The sequence below is a fragment of the Arachis ipaensis genome, chromosome B3 (genome assembly GCF_059453495.1).
Source record: "Arachis ipaensis isolate K30076 ecotype BB chromosome B3, ASM5945349v1, whole genome shotgun sequence".
Taxonomy (NCBI): Eukaryota; Viridiplantae; Streptophyta; class Magnoliopsida; order Fabales; family Fabaceae; genus Arachis; species Arachis ipaensis.
The window spans coordinates 133230653-133247261 of NC_142438.1; the positions used below are offsets into that span (position 1 = coordinate 133230653).

The window sequence follows — 16609 nt, forward strand, 5'->3', positions numbered from 1 at the left end:
AATCTATTTAGAAAAAGAGTTCAATCAGAAATCAAATATTTTTCAATTAATATTTAATAATAACAATTTTTATTTTCTTAATTCAAAATCTTAATGATAAAGTTTAAACTTTAAATTTTAAATATTAAATATTCTAAAAATAAGAGTTAATAAATAATTTTGCAATAAAAACATTAATATTAACTAGGAGTGTTAGTCACCAAAAAAAACTAGGAGTATTTAAATCTAGATCGATCCAAATTAAACTGCTCATCCAATTTAATCTAAACAAAAAACTTATTAAAATTGTATTAATTTTGATTTGATTAGATTCTATTTTTTTGCAAACCGCATGGATTTGATTAGATTTTGGATTTACTTTTTAAAATTGATCCGATCTAATTCAAAACACACGAATGTGCTTTAATATTATTATTTTATTATTATATTTATAATTTTACTTATAATATGTTCAACTTGTTATATATTTTTATATTATTCATCGATTATTACTATTTAATAAATATTTTATATTTAAAATAAGATTTATTTATTTATTTTAACTAATTTATAATTTTTTTATTGTTATGTTATGTTAGTTTTTTAAAATATTGTTAATATTTATTATGTCATTATTAGTTATTTAAAATTTGATATTGAGATTTGTTATCTATATTTAATTTTTTTTAATTTATAAAATTACAAATTCAACCCAATTCAAACAGTTTGAAATTGAATTGATTTTTTTTAAAAAAAAAATATCTAATCCAAACTATACCACAAATAAAATTAGTATTTGAATCGGATAAATTTTTCACTTAAAAACTAATCCAAACTACACTATAAATACTCCTAATATTAACTAATAAAAAATTAATTCCTATACTTATTCATAACTATAAGCCAGCATTCATGGGAAAGCAGTTATACGAGCCTATAAGTTTTGCTAATCATGCTTTTATTTTGCTTTATTATTTTTTTTTTTTACCAAAGATAGAAGCCTCGAACCCAACTCGCGATCTCTTAATTGATTATGGGGAGTTTATGCCATTTGAACTATAACTTTACTCATTGGCTTATTTTGCGGGGAGACTATGCCATTTAAGCTATTATTCATTGGCAAAATTTAGAAAGATATGTAACTCGAACCCGCGACCTCTTAATTGAGTATGGAGAATCTATGCTATTTGAGCTATAACTGATTGGCTTATTTTGTTTTGCTTTATGTTGACTTATATTAAAAATACGTATTTCACTTTTTAATTGTATTTGCAATAAACAAATATTAATAAATTAATAAATTAATATTATAAGAAAACTTTTATGCAATCATGCGATTATAAAATTTCATCATGTTTACTGTTTTGGTGAAATATGATTAAATTCCAAAAAAAAAAAAAAAATCATGTGGAGTTGTGGACACACAGCATCGTTACTCTTATACAAGTGGTGGAACTTTGTGGTTCGATTGCGTTACATGGACCACACGTAGTGGATGATTGATCATAAAATTTCGTAACATCTTAGTATAATTTGGATGCTTCTGCGTTACAGTGAATAAAAAACTTTTTTTTCTTGACATTCTAAATCTTGGATTATCTTTTTCTCGTTTTATTTTTTTTCCTTTTTGGATAAAATAGAAACGTCAAAAGTTGGATGGCGATATCAGAAATGTCAAAGTAAGTAAATAATTGTAAACCAAAAATAGCCATTAAAATTAGCCAATAAAATAAAATATATATTAAAAATAAATTGAATTATATATATATTTATAATTTATATAAATATAATTAATTTTAGTGATTAAATTAAAAAAAAGTCTAGGCGGCATGAATTTTGTTGCCAATGAATTTTTTTGGGGATACTATCAGCTTCTATGTCTTTTTAGGCTGCATCAAGAGGTTTAAGAGAAAACCTGAGAGTAAATAATTTGATCTCACAGAAATATAAATATGAATTAAGTGTTCAACAATATAAAGTGTAAATTAAACTTTTAGAAATATTGATCTCAACATGAGAATCAATTAAACCTGCCAAACGAATTATAGATCAGATGACGTATTCTTTTCATATTTACTTATTTGAATCTCATTTCAAACTTTGAAAAAAAAAAAGAAAAGAAAATAAGGGATCACCTAACCAACATTTGATACATCAAATCTCTCAAACTCAAGCTAAAAGGAATTTCGAAAATGGATGTATGCAGTAAGCTTTAAGAGAAAAGAACAAAAAGAGAGAGAAACGTCATTTAACTAATCTGCCCAGTATTGAAATAATGGTGAATATCAAGAAAAAGTGTATTTTAACAGATTGCAGAATATATATAATATGGAAGCTTTAGAATATGCCATTCCACTAACAATAATAATCATCACGGAAACTTTTTGTACATTAATAGTTAGTTAGGTAGATACACGTGAGTTTTTGAATTGAATGATGTTAAGTTTTTGAGAGTGGGAATCCAATTCCATATCGCTGTGTAGGAAATGCAACAAAGAGCGTGCTGCAGAGCACTCCAATTCCCACCGGCAACGCCGTGAGCATCTGCTGCGCCTCATCCGACGGCGAAGGGAAGAAGCAATTCACCACATTCTGATCGAACAGCGCAATGGCGGTGAAAACCAGAACTGACATCACAGCGTGCACAAAATCAATGAACCTGAGCCTATACTTTGCATCAAGTTCGGGTGGGAGTGTGGTTGATCCATCAATAACCCACAGTCCCTTAAATGTGGCAAAACCGTGACATACATTCCCCTTACTGTCCCTGAAGCTATCAGTGAAGCTTAGAAGGAAGCATGAGAAAGCAGAGAGGGATAATAGTGTGTAAGTCATGAATTTGTTGACAGAGTCGCAGTTTCCTTGGTTTGTGAAGATTGGAGAGAGGAGTTGGAAGGATAGGACAGTGCCGGTTGGAAGAAGATTCGCCAAATGTGCCGTGCTTTGAAATGTTTGGCTTATGGCTCTTTGAACCATGCTCCTCTCTGCTTCTGGAACCTCTCTATTGTGATCAAGGAGTGGCAGCTTTTGTTCATCATCATTAATATGATCCATACTAATTGTTCATAAAATAATCATGTGTTAATTTGCTCTATATAGTTGCCCATGGAGCAATTGAAGACTTGCAAGAAACATAAACTGAAAACTTGAAGGATCTGCTTTTAACTTGTTTTGGGGGTTTCTAGTTTTCTTTGATCATCAGGGCCGAAAGTTAGTTAGTTATGAGAGAGATTTGTTATTTGGGGGAGGTATGATTTTTGTTTTATTGCCTTGTAAAGCATGCATGACAGTTATGAACCTAAAAGCTTGCGCAATATTAAAGATACAGAAATAAGAGAGACAATGCGTGGGATTTCAATTATCAATTTACTTGTCATGGATGTGGTAAAGTTTGGTGTCATAGGAAAACGTTTTCCGGGGACGCAATGCCTTCAAGCTTTGATTTTGCATAGGTTAGCAGTTTTACTATGTAAGCACATGATGCTATGTTTGCCCACCGCCTCCGTTTCTATGGATGAATATAGTTATACAATGTTATAGTTTTGTGATTTTGTCTTTTAATTTGCTCCTCTTTTTTTTTTTTTTTGATAGTATCTCCCAATTCAATACAATAGGTCATTAGGTCGAATAGACAGGACCAACTAGCATGGGAGAACATATAATATGGACCTTATTGGTTTTGGTCTTAACAATACATCGCAGAGGAATGTTTGAACTTTGAAAGCCTCATGCCCAAAGGCCCAACAGGAGGAACACGCTGGGCTTATGAATGCATACTGGGGTTTTCTTAAGGACGTGGTAGGAACTACATCAAATGTATTTTGAGGCCCATTAAGCTTATTTATTAAGTGTATATTCGCCTTCAAAACATTGAAAAAAAATTATCCTCCAAAGAAGATAACACATAATGATCCCATATATGTTCTATTTAACAAAATGATCATAATCTTCGGTCAACTCTTAACTTATTCAGTTAATTAACTGTTAGCTGTTTTTTTTCAAAAAAAGAAATGACTAAAATTTAACTCTACTACAATATATTCAACACCATCCCCATCTCCATTTTCACTTGAGACTAAATTATTGGCTTCATAAAAAATTAACAGTTTGGAGTAACTTGATGATTGACCGATATATTTTATCAAATAGACTATATCTTTTGAGAATATTTTGCCTTTCCGATGATCTTGAATTATTTTATCAAAATCATTAATTTTTTCAACGGTTAAAATAACTATTTACTCTTAAAAAATGTATTAAACACAATAGCAAAATATAGTTCTGCAAAAGAATCGTGATGTTCTAATTTTTTTTCAAGCTTTTACATCCAATTTGCTGTGCATGAGTTTCATTTGGTGCTTGGTTGGGTAATAGAAGAATCATTCATGTATTAAAATAAATTATAGCATCATCCTTACGCCTGCATCTGTTTATATGAATAAAACACTAAAATAAGAATACAGAAACACAAAATCATATTTGATATCTAAGATATAAATAAAAATATTATATCTAATGTCCATTCTCATAGAAAAAAGATACAGATAGTAGTTTATACGGCACTACTTGTCAAAATCTTAAGGTATCAAGTTAATGAGTCTCTCATCTTATAAACTCCTCACTCTTCCTTACTTTCTTTGATGTGGGACTAATTTCGACACTCCTCACACTTGCAACACTAACATGAAGATGGTCACGCATCTAGTTTTATCATGGGGATCAAGGTCTGCTGCCTTGTAATTGTAATAAAATAATAAATTTACAATAAAACAAATTAATTAATTAATTAAATTAATTAATTTCTTATACACAATAAAATAGTATAAACAAATTACACCGCAATAGCCGAATCTCTAGGTCTACCAATAAAAGAATTAAGCTATGATCCTATAAGACATAGAAAGTAGGCTATACATACATCCAAGATTGATTTCTTTTTCTCTCTTTACGTGAATTCCAGGATAAAAGTTAAACTACTTTTGGAAGTAGCATTTTAATGTAGTGAATTTCCCCTTAATTAGTTCAATCAATCAGAGAAAGAAAGGATAAAACTATAATATATGTGTCATATTTTATTGCAACAAATAAAGTGGGAGCGAGGAAAAGGAGAGCCTAGATCGGAACTACTCTCTACTATATCTTCATAACTACACATAGGGAAATAAGAAATAGACAATTTCTTTTACGAAATTGTAATTTGCTATACGCATGCTATAGTATATATACAACTTTTGGATAGGAGCTATAGTTATTTATGAGAGAAAGACTAATAAATACTCGTGACACCATTGATTATTACAGAACGGGGAATACTGTTTTAATGTTTTCTCTGTGCTGGATAAAGTTAATAATAAGGCGTTGACTGCTAAATTTATTGTCAAGTATATGAGTAGTTAAAATAAAATGGAGTAATTGATTTCCTTGTTATATATGTTTAAAGGATTGTCCTACTCTTGAAAGGAATCTTGAGGAATAGCAACTCTCATCTAGAGTACAGAATCTGGTCCATGGGGTTAGGTAGCTGAATATATTACATACATATATATTTTTATTTTCTTTTCTTTATCTTTGGGTGGAAAACACATAATATAGTGATGATAGCTGTTTTTCTTTCTCACCCCACATAGTAACATCCTATGCCACGGGGAATGAGGATGCTCCCCTGTAACGATTAGTAATTAACACTTTGCTTCTGAGGTAAGAGTGTCGCAGTAATTAAAATCATTGATTTCTTTTAATATGCCATTATTGTCTTATTCACATTTCAGGACAAAATTTTTTATGACTGTATGTGTTGATGGATAGCATATCATCAAGAATTGTCATGATTAGTATATAATATATATCCTTAATTACTACTTCAGAATCATGCCTTCAAGCTAAGATTAATAATTTGATAGTTACTGGACTCAATAACCAAGTGGACCCTTATGGTGAACCTTTTGCTTCTAGTCTATGCATGGGTGATTACAACATTCAACAATGAACACATGTTAGTAAACCATAGGACTACCTTATTATATAAACCACTCTTATAAGTTCTAACTAATTTCACCTAATAATTGACATTCCAACTTTCAACTTTAATTATTTAATTTAATAACTAGAAAGAGAGGGAGAGAGAGGAGGTGGTGTAAGTGAAGTAGTATAGTGATGATGGGTTGCATGGACCGTTAAAAAGTGTAGTCAGCCTTTTACATTAGAGGCTCAAACAAGCATGTTGATTGAGCAATAACGCCCTTGAGAATCATGAAGGAGAAAATCTTTTTCCCCCTCTTTAATAATTGACATCATGAACCTTTTTGTTCACTTCTAATTCCTGTTTGTGATCTCTTTTTCCCTCAATTTGAGGATTGGTGCCGGTAGGGAAACCCATATTGATGGTATATGCATCATAATGTTACATAGTGTGCACCAACATAGCATGAACAGAGTATCGATGCCTCATAATAATCATATCAACCTTTTCTTTTTAATTTATACCACAAAAAAGATTATTTCTTTGTATTTTTTAAGGACAATGTACCCTTTAATCTCATGCCCTTCTTTAATTCCAATTGAAATACATATTTCAAAAAGGTCAACTTTTTCACATTCATATTAGTGTTGTGACAAATAAACACTTCAATTTCTATATGATTTTCGAAAAGGTAAGTGAAGTGTTTGGTGATTATCACAAACATGGAGATCCTAGGGAGATGAAAATGAATATGTTTACTCATTTAAGTATAAAAAAAATAATTAGAAAGGTAAACTAAATCTCCTAATTATTATTCATAACAATATCTTAATTTAATACATACATTACATCATTTATTAACATCGATTTTTTTTTTTGGTTCCTAAGTACAACACACACCCACACGCTCCTCACATACTTATCATTTTTTTTTCTTTCTCGGTTGCAGTCGGTAGGAGTTGAGCCCGAAACCTTTTGGATGGGGAGGGGGCGGAATGCCACGTGAGCTAAGGCTCATTGGCTTTATTATTAACATCGATTAAGTAACTATGACTATGTATCTTCAAGATTTAATTAATTTTTATTCCTTAAGTCTTTTAACTAGTCTTAATCATTCAACCATTGCAGTAAATTAGGGATCTGCAGTCCTCAGCATGGGTTTAGATAAGCGAATTCTTGTGTGGATAAATTGGCATCTCATGAACATGATTTGCAATATAATTGTCACATTTTTTTTATCTCTCTATATTTTTCTTAGTTTTATTTCATTGATCAGTTGGAACTATATTTTTTATAATAGTAACTGTGTACTCTATCTAGATTTTTTCTTTGGCGTTTCGATCCCGTTATTTATAAAAAAATTACATTATTCACTAACGTGATTTAATTAATTATTTAAATATGATTTACTCTTTTATCCTTCAAAGTTCTACTATACATAAACATTTTAAGTGCATCAGAAGTACCGGTGCTCCAGTTGTTTTAACCGTTGATTTAAATTATAAAAAATATATATAATATATATTAATTAAAATCAACGGTTAAAATAACTGGTGCACCGATACTCTCCGGTGCACTTAAAATGTTTCTTATACTATATTAGTATGTCATATATATAGTGTTGTCCATACAATAGAGATGGGAACATCATTCTCCATTTCTCCCCTTTTTTTTTTTTTTTGCCTTTTATTTTATTTTATTTTATTTGTAAGAGTGGCCTACAAGCACCAAATTTTCTTCCCTAAGTCCTCTCCTATCTCCAAAAGCGATGAAGACCCTACCACTCATATCGATTGAAACGACAAAAAGAAAAGACCTAATAATTTTTTTTGTTAAATACTAGTTTCATGCCCTTGTTTTGTTTGTTTCAAATACGTACGTATTACTTTCTGTTCAATTTAAGTGGAACTACTTCACTCCAACCCAAATTCAAATTCAAAACAACATGGGTTTGTATTGTAGTGGTGTAGAGTGGAAGCCATGGCTCTCTTTGTATCTACCACCCAATTGCAATAGCAGGCACATGTGTATGAGTGATGGTTGGACATGATGGATGATTGGAAATTACAAGCAACAAAACACATGCATGCGCATGAACCTAGTTAAGTAGCTATATACATAGCCTATCCATCCATCAATCACTTGCATCTCCATCTTTGGCTGTTGTCTCTCTTGTTCAATCTTCTAATGCTAGTTTTGTCCCTAATTAGCTACCTTTTTAACACCTTCTCACACTCTCACTCCCACGCCCCTCCATTGCCATTATTTTCTACGCAGAAATAGTTAATCGGTCAAATCATTTTCTTCTTCTTCTTTTTTTAATTGTATTTATGTGTCTATGGTTTGGCCAATATATCACTCATTTTATCATTGAAAAGTTTATTTTGAATGGTAATTTGGATTTATCAAGTATTTTTTGGGTAATGGATTCTCTCCATTTTTTGTTTTATTTGAAAAGATAATGTATAATTTTTTATTATATATTTTATAAATAAAATTAAAAAAATATTAAAAAATATTAAAAAATTAAAAATTACACTTTATTCTCTTAAATAAAAAAAAATTAAAAAAATCTATTCTCCTTTTCTAACTTTAATTTCCGATTAAGGCTGACAAGTAGCGAAGGATTTGGTTGTGAGTTGAATTGTGAGTTGTGACTATTATGCTACTCCAGATTTTTTAAATTTTTTACTAGCGCAATAATAAATAATTTATATATTTATTGCTTTTGTTATTTTTGGGCATACATAAATCACTTAAATTATGAGTCTAAGAAAGCGAATGGCATTGCCGCCCCTAGTTGGGCAAAGGGATGAATCGGATCAAGAAACGCCAAATAATCCTCATATCTCTCTATATGATTTTACATCAAAATATTTATAGCATCAACAAATAACATCATCACCATCTTCATCTTGGAGAGACTTGATTTCTCAATGATTGTTATTAGAAAATGGTAACTTTTTTGTTACATGGATAAGAGACTAAGAGAGTCAGAGATTTACGCACAAAATTAGCTGCCTAATTGAATCACTAATCATATATTCTTCCCCTGGCTTCCTTCAGCGGTGATAATAAAAAAGGCATCCAAACGCGTAGCAAAGAATTCTTTGCATGATTAATTGAAACTTCGTGCTTCGTTCTAGACTTGTCAAAGTTAATATAAAATCGCCGCTAATCGATTGGTGCTTGATATGTGAAGGAATAATCATTAATCATGAATTGAAAAAGAAACTAAGCAATGATGATGAAGAGTTGGTGTATGACTGTATGTATGTGCAAGCTTAATCTTTCTTTATCTAGCCTTTTGCTTTAGGCCCCAGAGTAGCCGAACTTATATTTTCTAGAATATGTGCATGCCTTAATTACCATGAATCATGATCTATACTTAAAAGCCAATGACTGAGGTCATGCACTCACATGATCTAATTTTATGTTTAAATATCTCACATATATAAAAAAAATTTTTTATTTATTATATTAAAAATATATTTTTTTACGTAAAAAAAATCTTTTAAATAAATATAAATTATAGTTTATAAAAAAGATTTTTTTATTTTTATTATTAAAATTTTATTAAATATACTAAAAAATATTTGTTTTATTAAAATTTTCTTTTTAATAATCTAATGACACCCAAACAAATTATATATACGTTATTGTTAATAAAAGTTTAAATTTACTACTACACTAACGAATCCTTATGTACTGTGAATATAAAAATATCAATAATTTATATTATTAATACATATAGTAAATAGAATCTTTTATATATATTTGGCTCTTGTCTAAACTACAATGAGCTCTACATGTTATAATGTTATTTTTAAACTATATAGATTAAAGGAACAAACATGCACCGGGATCCTATCCAGATCGATCTCCTTAATTTGGTTAATCATTCACAATAGTAGGAACAGGAAGCAACAGGTTTTGTACAAGAAAATAAAAAAGAAAGAACAAGCTGCGAAAGACACATATAGTCAGAAATTATTTTTAATATGAAAATAGAGATGATATTTTTGTTGAATATTGATATTTAAAGTGTATTATACAGTATTATGAAAATCATTCAACACGTCTTCCACGTGTTGGCCAATATGCTGTCACATGTCCAGCACGCCCCCCACATGTTGACTTCTTTCCTATAAAATCCACTCATCTGTAATTACACCAAATAATGTTATTTTAAAAAAAAAACATCAATATTTTTTTTATATAAAAAAAATCAGCCATATAGAGTAGGAAATCTTTTTTTTTTTAAATCAACTAGTCATAATGTCTGCAAATTAAAGAAGAACCCTTTTTCCACGCAATATAATATAGACAGAGAAAAGCTTTTAAAGTGTGAGTCGACAATAATGTGTGTGGTTTGGAACAGATCCAAATGGGTTGGATCCACCATTACCTTTATAAGAGTACTAGCATTTTAATTTAAACATCTATATATGTTCATATAGCTTAATTAATATATTAAATTATTAATCAATAATGGACTAACTAGCTAGGGTCATTCATTCATATCTCTCCCCTCAAATTTTGTAAAAGCTTTAAGTTCTTTCTTTTTTTGCCCCACACATATATTTTCTTTTAATTTCTAGTGGCTCTACCATATAGGTCCGGATATTTATATCGAAGCATGGAGATGATGGTTACTACTATGGATACTTTAATAAAAAGTCCTTGCACTAAAATTTCTAGTAACAAATTTTTTTTGTGGTTAATTATTTGAGATATGTGAAGGGATTTTATCATCTTGAAATCAGGGAAGTAGTGTTTTAGTTGTTGGGTTTCTCTGCTAGCTGCATGGACCACGTACTATATTCTATATGAAAAAGGAAAAAAACAGTGTGAAAAGTGCTATTATATCCTTTATTCTATTGTAACTTGAACATGAAGCAGATTTTAAGTCATCATTCAAGAAAATGATGTAGATTGTCTATTGGTTTCTGAAGTTTGGACCACAAGTTGTCACAACTACTTAGGATGTGTAATTTGATGAGAATGTTAAAAAAAATTAATTAATAATTTGTTTATATAATTATTTTTTAAAAAACAATTGATTTTATATTTAGATATTTTAATTGAAAAGTGGTATAGTTACATAAATAAATATAGAAAAAATTGTTTTATTATTTAATATTTAATGTCAAATTAGTGAAATTATTACAATTTAAATATAATAAACTTTTACTTATTCTAGTAGTTCCTAAACGTGCTCTTATTAGGAGATGAAAGCCTAGCTAATTTAGATGATTATTAGTTCATTACCAAACATTTTGTTGAAAAAGTTAGTGTTTGTTTGGACATCATTAAATCGATAAAAAAAAATTTAATAAAAAATATCTTTTTTTTTATATATTTTAGAATGTTTGACAAATTTTTAATAGTAAAAATAAAAATACTAAAAAAATTAAAAAAATATTTTTTTAAAAAAGTTACGATTTACATCTTTTTTTTAAAAGATATTTTTTCTTAAAAATTTTTTTTCACATAATAAATGAACAAAAAAGTACTTTTATCTTATTTTATCCAAACATAATTGATAGATAAAAAAAATATTTTTACATGAGACATAAAATTACTTTTACTTTAATAAAATATCTTTTTTCGAAAATATCATCCAAAGAAATCCATAATAAAGGCGTGAAAATAATGTTATTGGCAACATTTGGACAAATCGACATATATAACTAGTTAATTAAGTACTATATCCACGCTTAAACATATATGTTGTGTTGTGTAATAAAGGCAATGTTAATTATGACAAACACCAAAGAAGAACTTTTCCTTTGCTTTGCTTTTCTTAGCTTCTTTAATTTTTTCTTTTGGGATGAGGATGATTAACTATTCTCTATTGCAGCATGAGTTGATAGTCATTTTTAATTCACCAAAAGTAAACTTTCTGAACTGAATTATGGAGTTGGTCATGTCAACTAACCTAGCTAGCTTTTCTTCTTTTTATTTGCCTATGCAAAACCACTTTTGGAAAGGTACGACACCGTTTCCATTCTATAGGACATGCATCACTAGTGCAGGTCCTTTTCTAAGTAAAACGGATCACGAGGATTTACTGTTTTAATCACCGTTACGTTATCACATGTTACCAAATAGTACCTCTAAAAATGGCAAAACAATAAAAATTGACTACTCCTAATTAAGTCTTAACTTAACACTTCTATTAATATATGTCTGTCTTTTTCTCTGGAAATTCAGTTAATATAAAAAAAATAGTAGTAAATTAAAATACACAAAATTTAACTAATTAAGCAACACTACGTACTACGTACTATATGTATTTAATTTACAGGTTCCAAGTTCCAAAAAATTCTTGGAATTGATCGTAAAGTTTCACTGTTGTAGTGGGATTGATCAATGGAATTGGAATTGCAAAAGAATTGATGGTGTTAGGTTCACATAAAATGAAGGTCGCTATCAATTTTAATCTGAAGGAGAAGGACTGATAACGAACCCTATGTGACTGTGCTGACAATTGTTAAAGGTTTAAGTGCCCTACAAATTTCGAACAACGCAACAACATAATGTGTACAAGTGCGTTTCGAAAGGGAAATTGTCATGTAACTATATTTTTCCAAAATCAATATACAAATGTGCCAAATTACTTCCCCACTTGGCCCTTAGCTTATTATTTTTCTAGCTATTGCTCATTTTTTAAATTGAAAAGTGAAATTAGATATCAAAATACTTATTTATTCTATCTCAATTCTCATAATTAATAATAATAACTTTTAACCACAAAATTATATTTCATTTTGTATTTTTTATAATATAAAATATATATTTCTATATCTAAATACGGCTTAACAAGTAAAGCGTGGCAAACAAATGAAGTAATAATTACAGTAGTGATAAATGGCCAATTTTATAGTACTTATAAGTTATTGCTTAAATTTTGTCTAATTTATTTTTTAAAAATTAATTATTTTTATATTTTTGTATTTTTTAAATTAAATATTAATTTTTTAAATTTTTTTATAAATTAAACACCACATTTTAGTTATCATAGAATTTACCATGATAAATAATAATAGATGATAAATGACTGAGATCGCTAAAACAGCTTACAATATTTGAGAGTAGCATGTATATGCAAGGCATATTTTTTTTAGATATTAATAAAATTTTTAGTGTAATATTCCGTTATTGATATTTTATAATATTTTTAAAATTTTAGAGGCGAGACAATACATTTCCGGATATATAATATGTGGAAGTACCCGTATATTTTCAATATGCGAAAGACGTATTGTCTCCACTCCAAAATTTTAAAAAATACTACAAAATTTAATAATTGAGTAAATTTTTTTCAATATCCACAAAAATGAGCCTACTGTTAATACCCAAAACCAATGATGAATTATATTGAGAATGAATGGTCGATTTTCCAACTTTGCACAGCTAAACTGGAGCCGGTGTTAGTTTGACTGACTCCAAGCTTGTAAGAAAAATTATTATTATCATGTTGTGTCAACTACTGCAAAGTACTGTTTTTATGTCTTTTGGCCACAAGCATGTTCTATAAAGGTTAAAATTTAATCAAACAATTTTAACTTAAGCTTGTACGCAAAATTATAGCAACGGTTCAAGTCTTCATCAAGCAAACCGATCCAGAACCTAAATTAAAGTAGCTAGGCTGGGGTGATTGTGATGCTTCTTCTCAGGTGAGGCTACTAATTTACATGAAGAACTAGTGCTGCTGTTTGGAGACAAACTTCACTGTTCATGCTGCACCCAACGCAGCCAATAAGCTCCTAACAAATACACCTATATATGTAACGTAACATTTCATCTTTAATTTAATCTACCCTAAAGCCTATTTTACCGCTACCTACGTAGCATCATTCTATATCAATGCAGGAAGTAACATGCATGACATGATTGATCTATGTATATATATTATGTCCATGAACAGTTTTTGTTACCTTAAGCTTTTCAACTACGTAACACTCTCTTGCAAAAAAAAAAAAAAAAAAAAAATCTACAGAATTTGTCTTATTTAATAATTAATGAATACTAAATAAAACAAATTCTGATTAATTTTGACTAAATTTTTTTGTTAAAAAATATTTTCGTAATAATGCTAGGGAGACAAAAAATACAACTAGAACTTGCCTTATTTAGCATTCATTAATTGTCGCAACAATTAATAAATGCTAAATAAGTCAAGTTATGGTTGTTTTTGGCTAATTTTCTTTGGTTACCAAACATTTCCGAAAGTTAATTAGTAATTATTCGAATATTGATTTTAAAAAAAAAAAGAAAGATTTCCAGAATGTGTGAATAGCTGGGTAACTCGAGCAAATTTGTTATTAATAACACAATTTATGAGCAATATTCTGTAGTTACGCCACATTACTAAGGTGGGACCAACTTAATTATAAGGATGCGTATGATCTCTCATAGTTATGTAGCAACAACCCATTTGCAAAATTTGGTGGAGAAAATGATGAGAATTATGCTATACCTTAAATTCAAGAATTATAATCTAGCTACCTTATCTTCTTAGTTATTATTATCCTTACTTAAATCCTTTATATTAGAATACCTTCTTCAAAGACCCAGATTCCAGGGTAGGTGTATTTCGGTTTTATTATATGTACGATGGAGCATTTAGAACACATAACAAACAAGAAACAAGCAATTAAATTAAAGACATGATAAATCGCTGTTCTTAAATTCATCTCAGAGACATTAAAAAAAATGCATCTTAGACTAATTAAAGGACTACACAGCATGTATTACTATTTACAATACATTAATTAGTAGTAATATTTACATGAAAAAAAGTTGGTGCTGAATTTAAATGTTGAATGTTAGATGTCCCACGAAGAAGGCAGTGACAGTGTATTAATAAATGGAAGTCACGAGGCAATTTATTATAACATTATAAATATGTTGCACCAACCTCTGCAGTGTCCCTGAATTCGAATTTTAACTTTGGCCTATCTATGTAACAACCACCAAATTAATAAGTAGATATTCTGATTCAGAACGAAATAGGTGGAACCATATGTAAACTCTTACCAACTGAAGTAATTCTACATTGAAAACAGTAGCTTCAGCTGTTGAAGATTATCACACATGCATTAGTTTAGTGCATTGCTACTATATCATCACAGTCTGTAAATTTGGTACACGCTTTCCTCGTCAGTATGGCATGCATTATATTCTGTAACAATGGCGAAAATTTGTCCCCTCAATCTACCCAACTTGACCAAGTACCTTCAAAAAGTTTGGTCACTAATATCAGGAATCTCTATCTGATACAACTAATTAATAGTTAATTAATTAAGTATACCCTTTTATTGATCTTCTATTATAATCCCAACAAGTACTTTCTTTTTTTTTTTTTTATACATTACTTGAAATTTTTCTCTCATTTGTTTTAAGAAATAAACGAAACACAAGACCTCAATTTAGAATGCCAAGACAATATTGAGTATCAAGGTTGTTGCTGCCTTTAATACTGCTCCTACTAACAATATATTGAACAAGTCAATGGTTAACTTTAAAAATAAACTTGTGTTTGGAGCCATGTCGAACATTGTGTAAATAAACTGGTGGATAGCATTTATCATATTTGAAATTGAACAACCCGTTAACTCAAATCAATGTGCTGTTCTTTGTTTTTTAGAAATGTTTGCACATTTATTTGTTATAGATGTATCGACTTACTACTGATTCTGTGTATGTTAAACACTATTTCATGTGGAAAAATTATACATTTTTCTTACCATATTTAAGAAACATTACAATAAAAACAAGTATAATTTTTTTCAACATGTGATCTCATTACTAATTAAAGAAGTGGCAAGTAAATATAATATTAATGTAACTAAGAGCCACTTTGCATAAACAACTTAAATAAGCTCTTTTGAAAAAGAGCTTAACGTATAAGAACTTTTATTAATAACAGCTTATAAATAAGTTATTTTGTATTTAGATTTTTAGTTATAAAAGTACTTATTTTAAAATTATATCATTTAGATAAATAACTCAAGAACTTGTTATAACTAGCTATAAAAATAATAGCAAGCTATATCAAAATAAAATCACATGTGAAAAAAATAAAATTAAAACTGAGATTTCATATCACACACAATGTTAAATACAAATTTAATAATAAAAATAGAATAGTAAAATGATAAAAAAAATAATTGGAAAAAATATATGAAGTAGATGATTCAGATAGAACATTATTTTAAAATGGTGTTGGAAGGTCCATACTTTTAGCAGATGGAATCATTACGTGAAAATGGTGGTGGGAGTCAATACTTCCAACAGATGGAACATTGAGTGAAAATGATGATGGAAGGTCAGTACTTCTAACAAAATAGGGTGTGTTTGGCAAACATGTTGGTGAAGAAAGAAGTGCGTTTGAGCTTTTTGAAAGTTTTACTTTTATGTTTGGCAATTTTTTTCTTTCTAAACGCAGAAACGATTCTGCCTCTGAACCCACTTTGAGAAGAAGCTACAATTTGTAACTTCTGCGTTTCACGTTCATGATTGCTAATTACCTTTAAAAAATTAGGTGAGAAATTTTCTTCTTTTTTACTAACCTTACCCTTCATTTTCTTCTATAAAAAGGATACCAATAACTATAAGCTTCACAGCAATTCTCTCTAGTTCTTTCTACTTTTTCATAGTTCT

General features: G+C 29.1%; 1 protein-coding gene across 1 annotated transcript; it reads right to left on the reverse strand.

Annotated features, from left to right (window-relative positions):
• Nucleotides 1–2225: 2225 nt before the first annotated feature.
• Nucleotides 2226–3045, reverse strand: LOC107634677 (protein DMP4-like). The gene has a single exon (XM_016338103.3). The coding sequence runs from the start codon at nt 3031–3033 to the stop codon at nt 2419–2421; it is 615 nt and encodes a 204-aa protein (XP_016193589.1). The 5' UTR covers nt 3034–3045; the 3' UTR covers nt 2226–2418.
• Nucleotides 3046–16609: the final 13564 nt, after the last annotated feature.

Coding starts and splice junctions, on each gene's coding strand:
- LOC107634677 (XM_016338103.3), bottom strand. CDS start 3,033: ATGGATCATATTAATGATGATGAACAAAAGCTGCCACTCCTTGATCAC.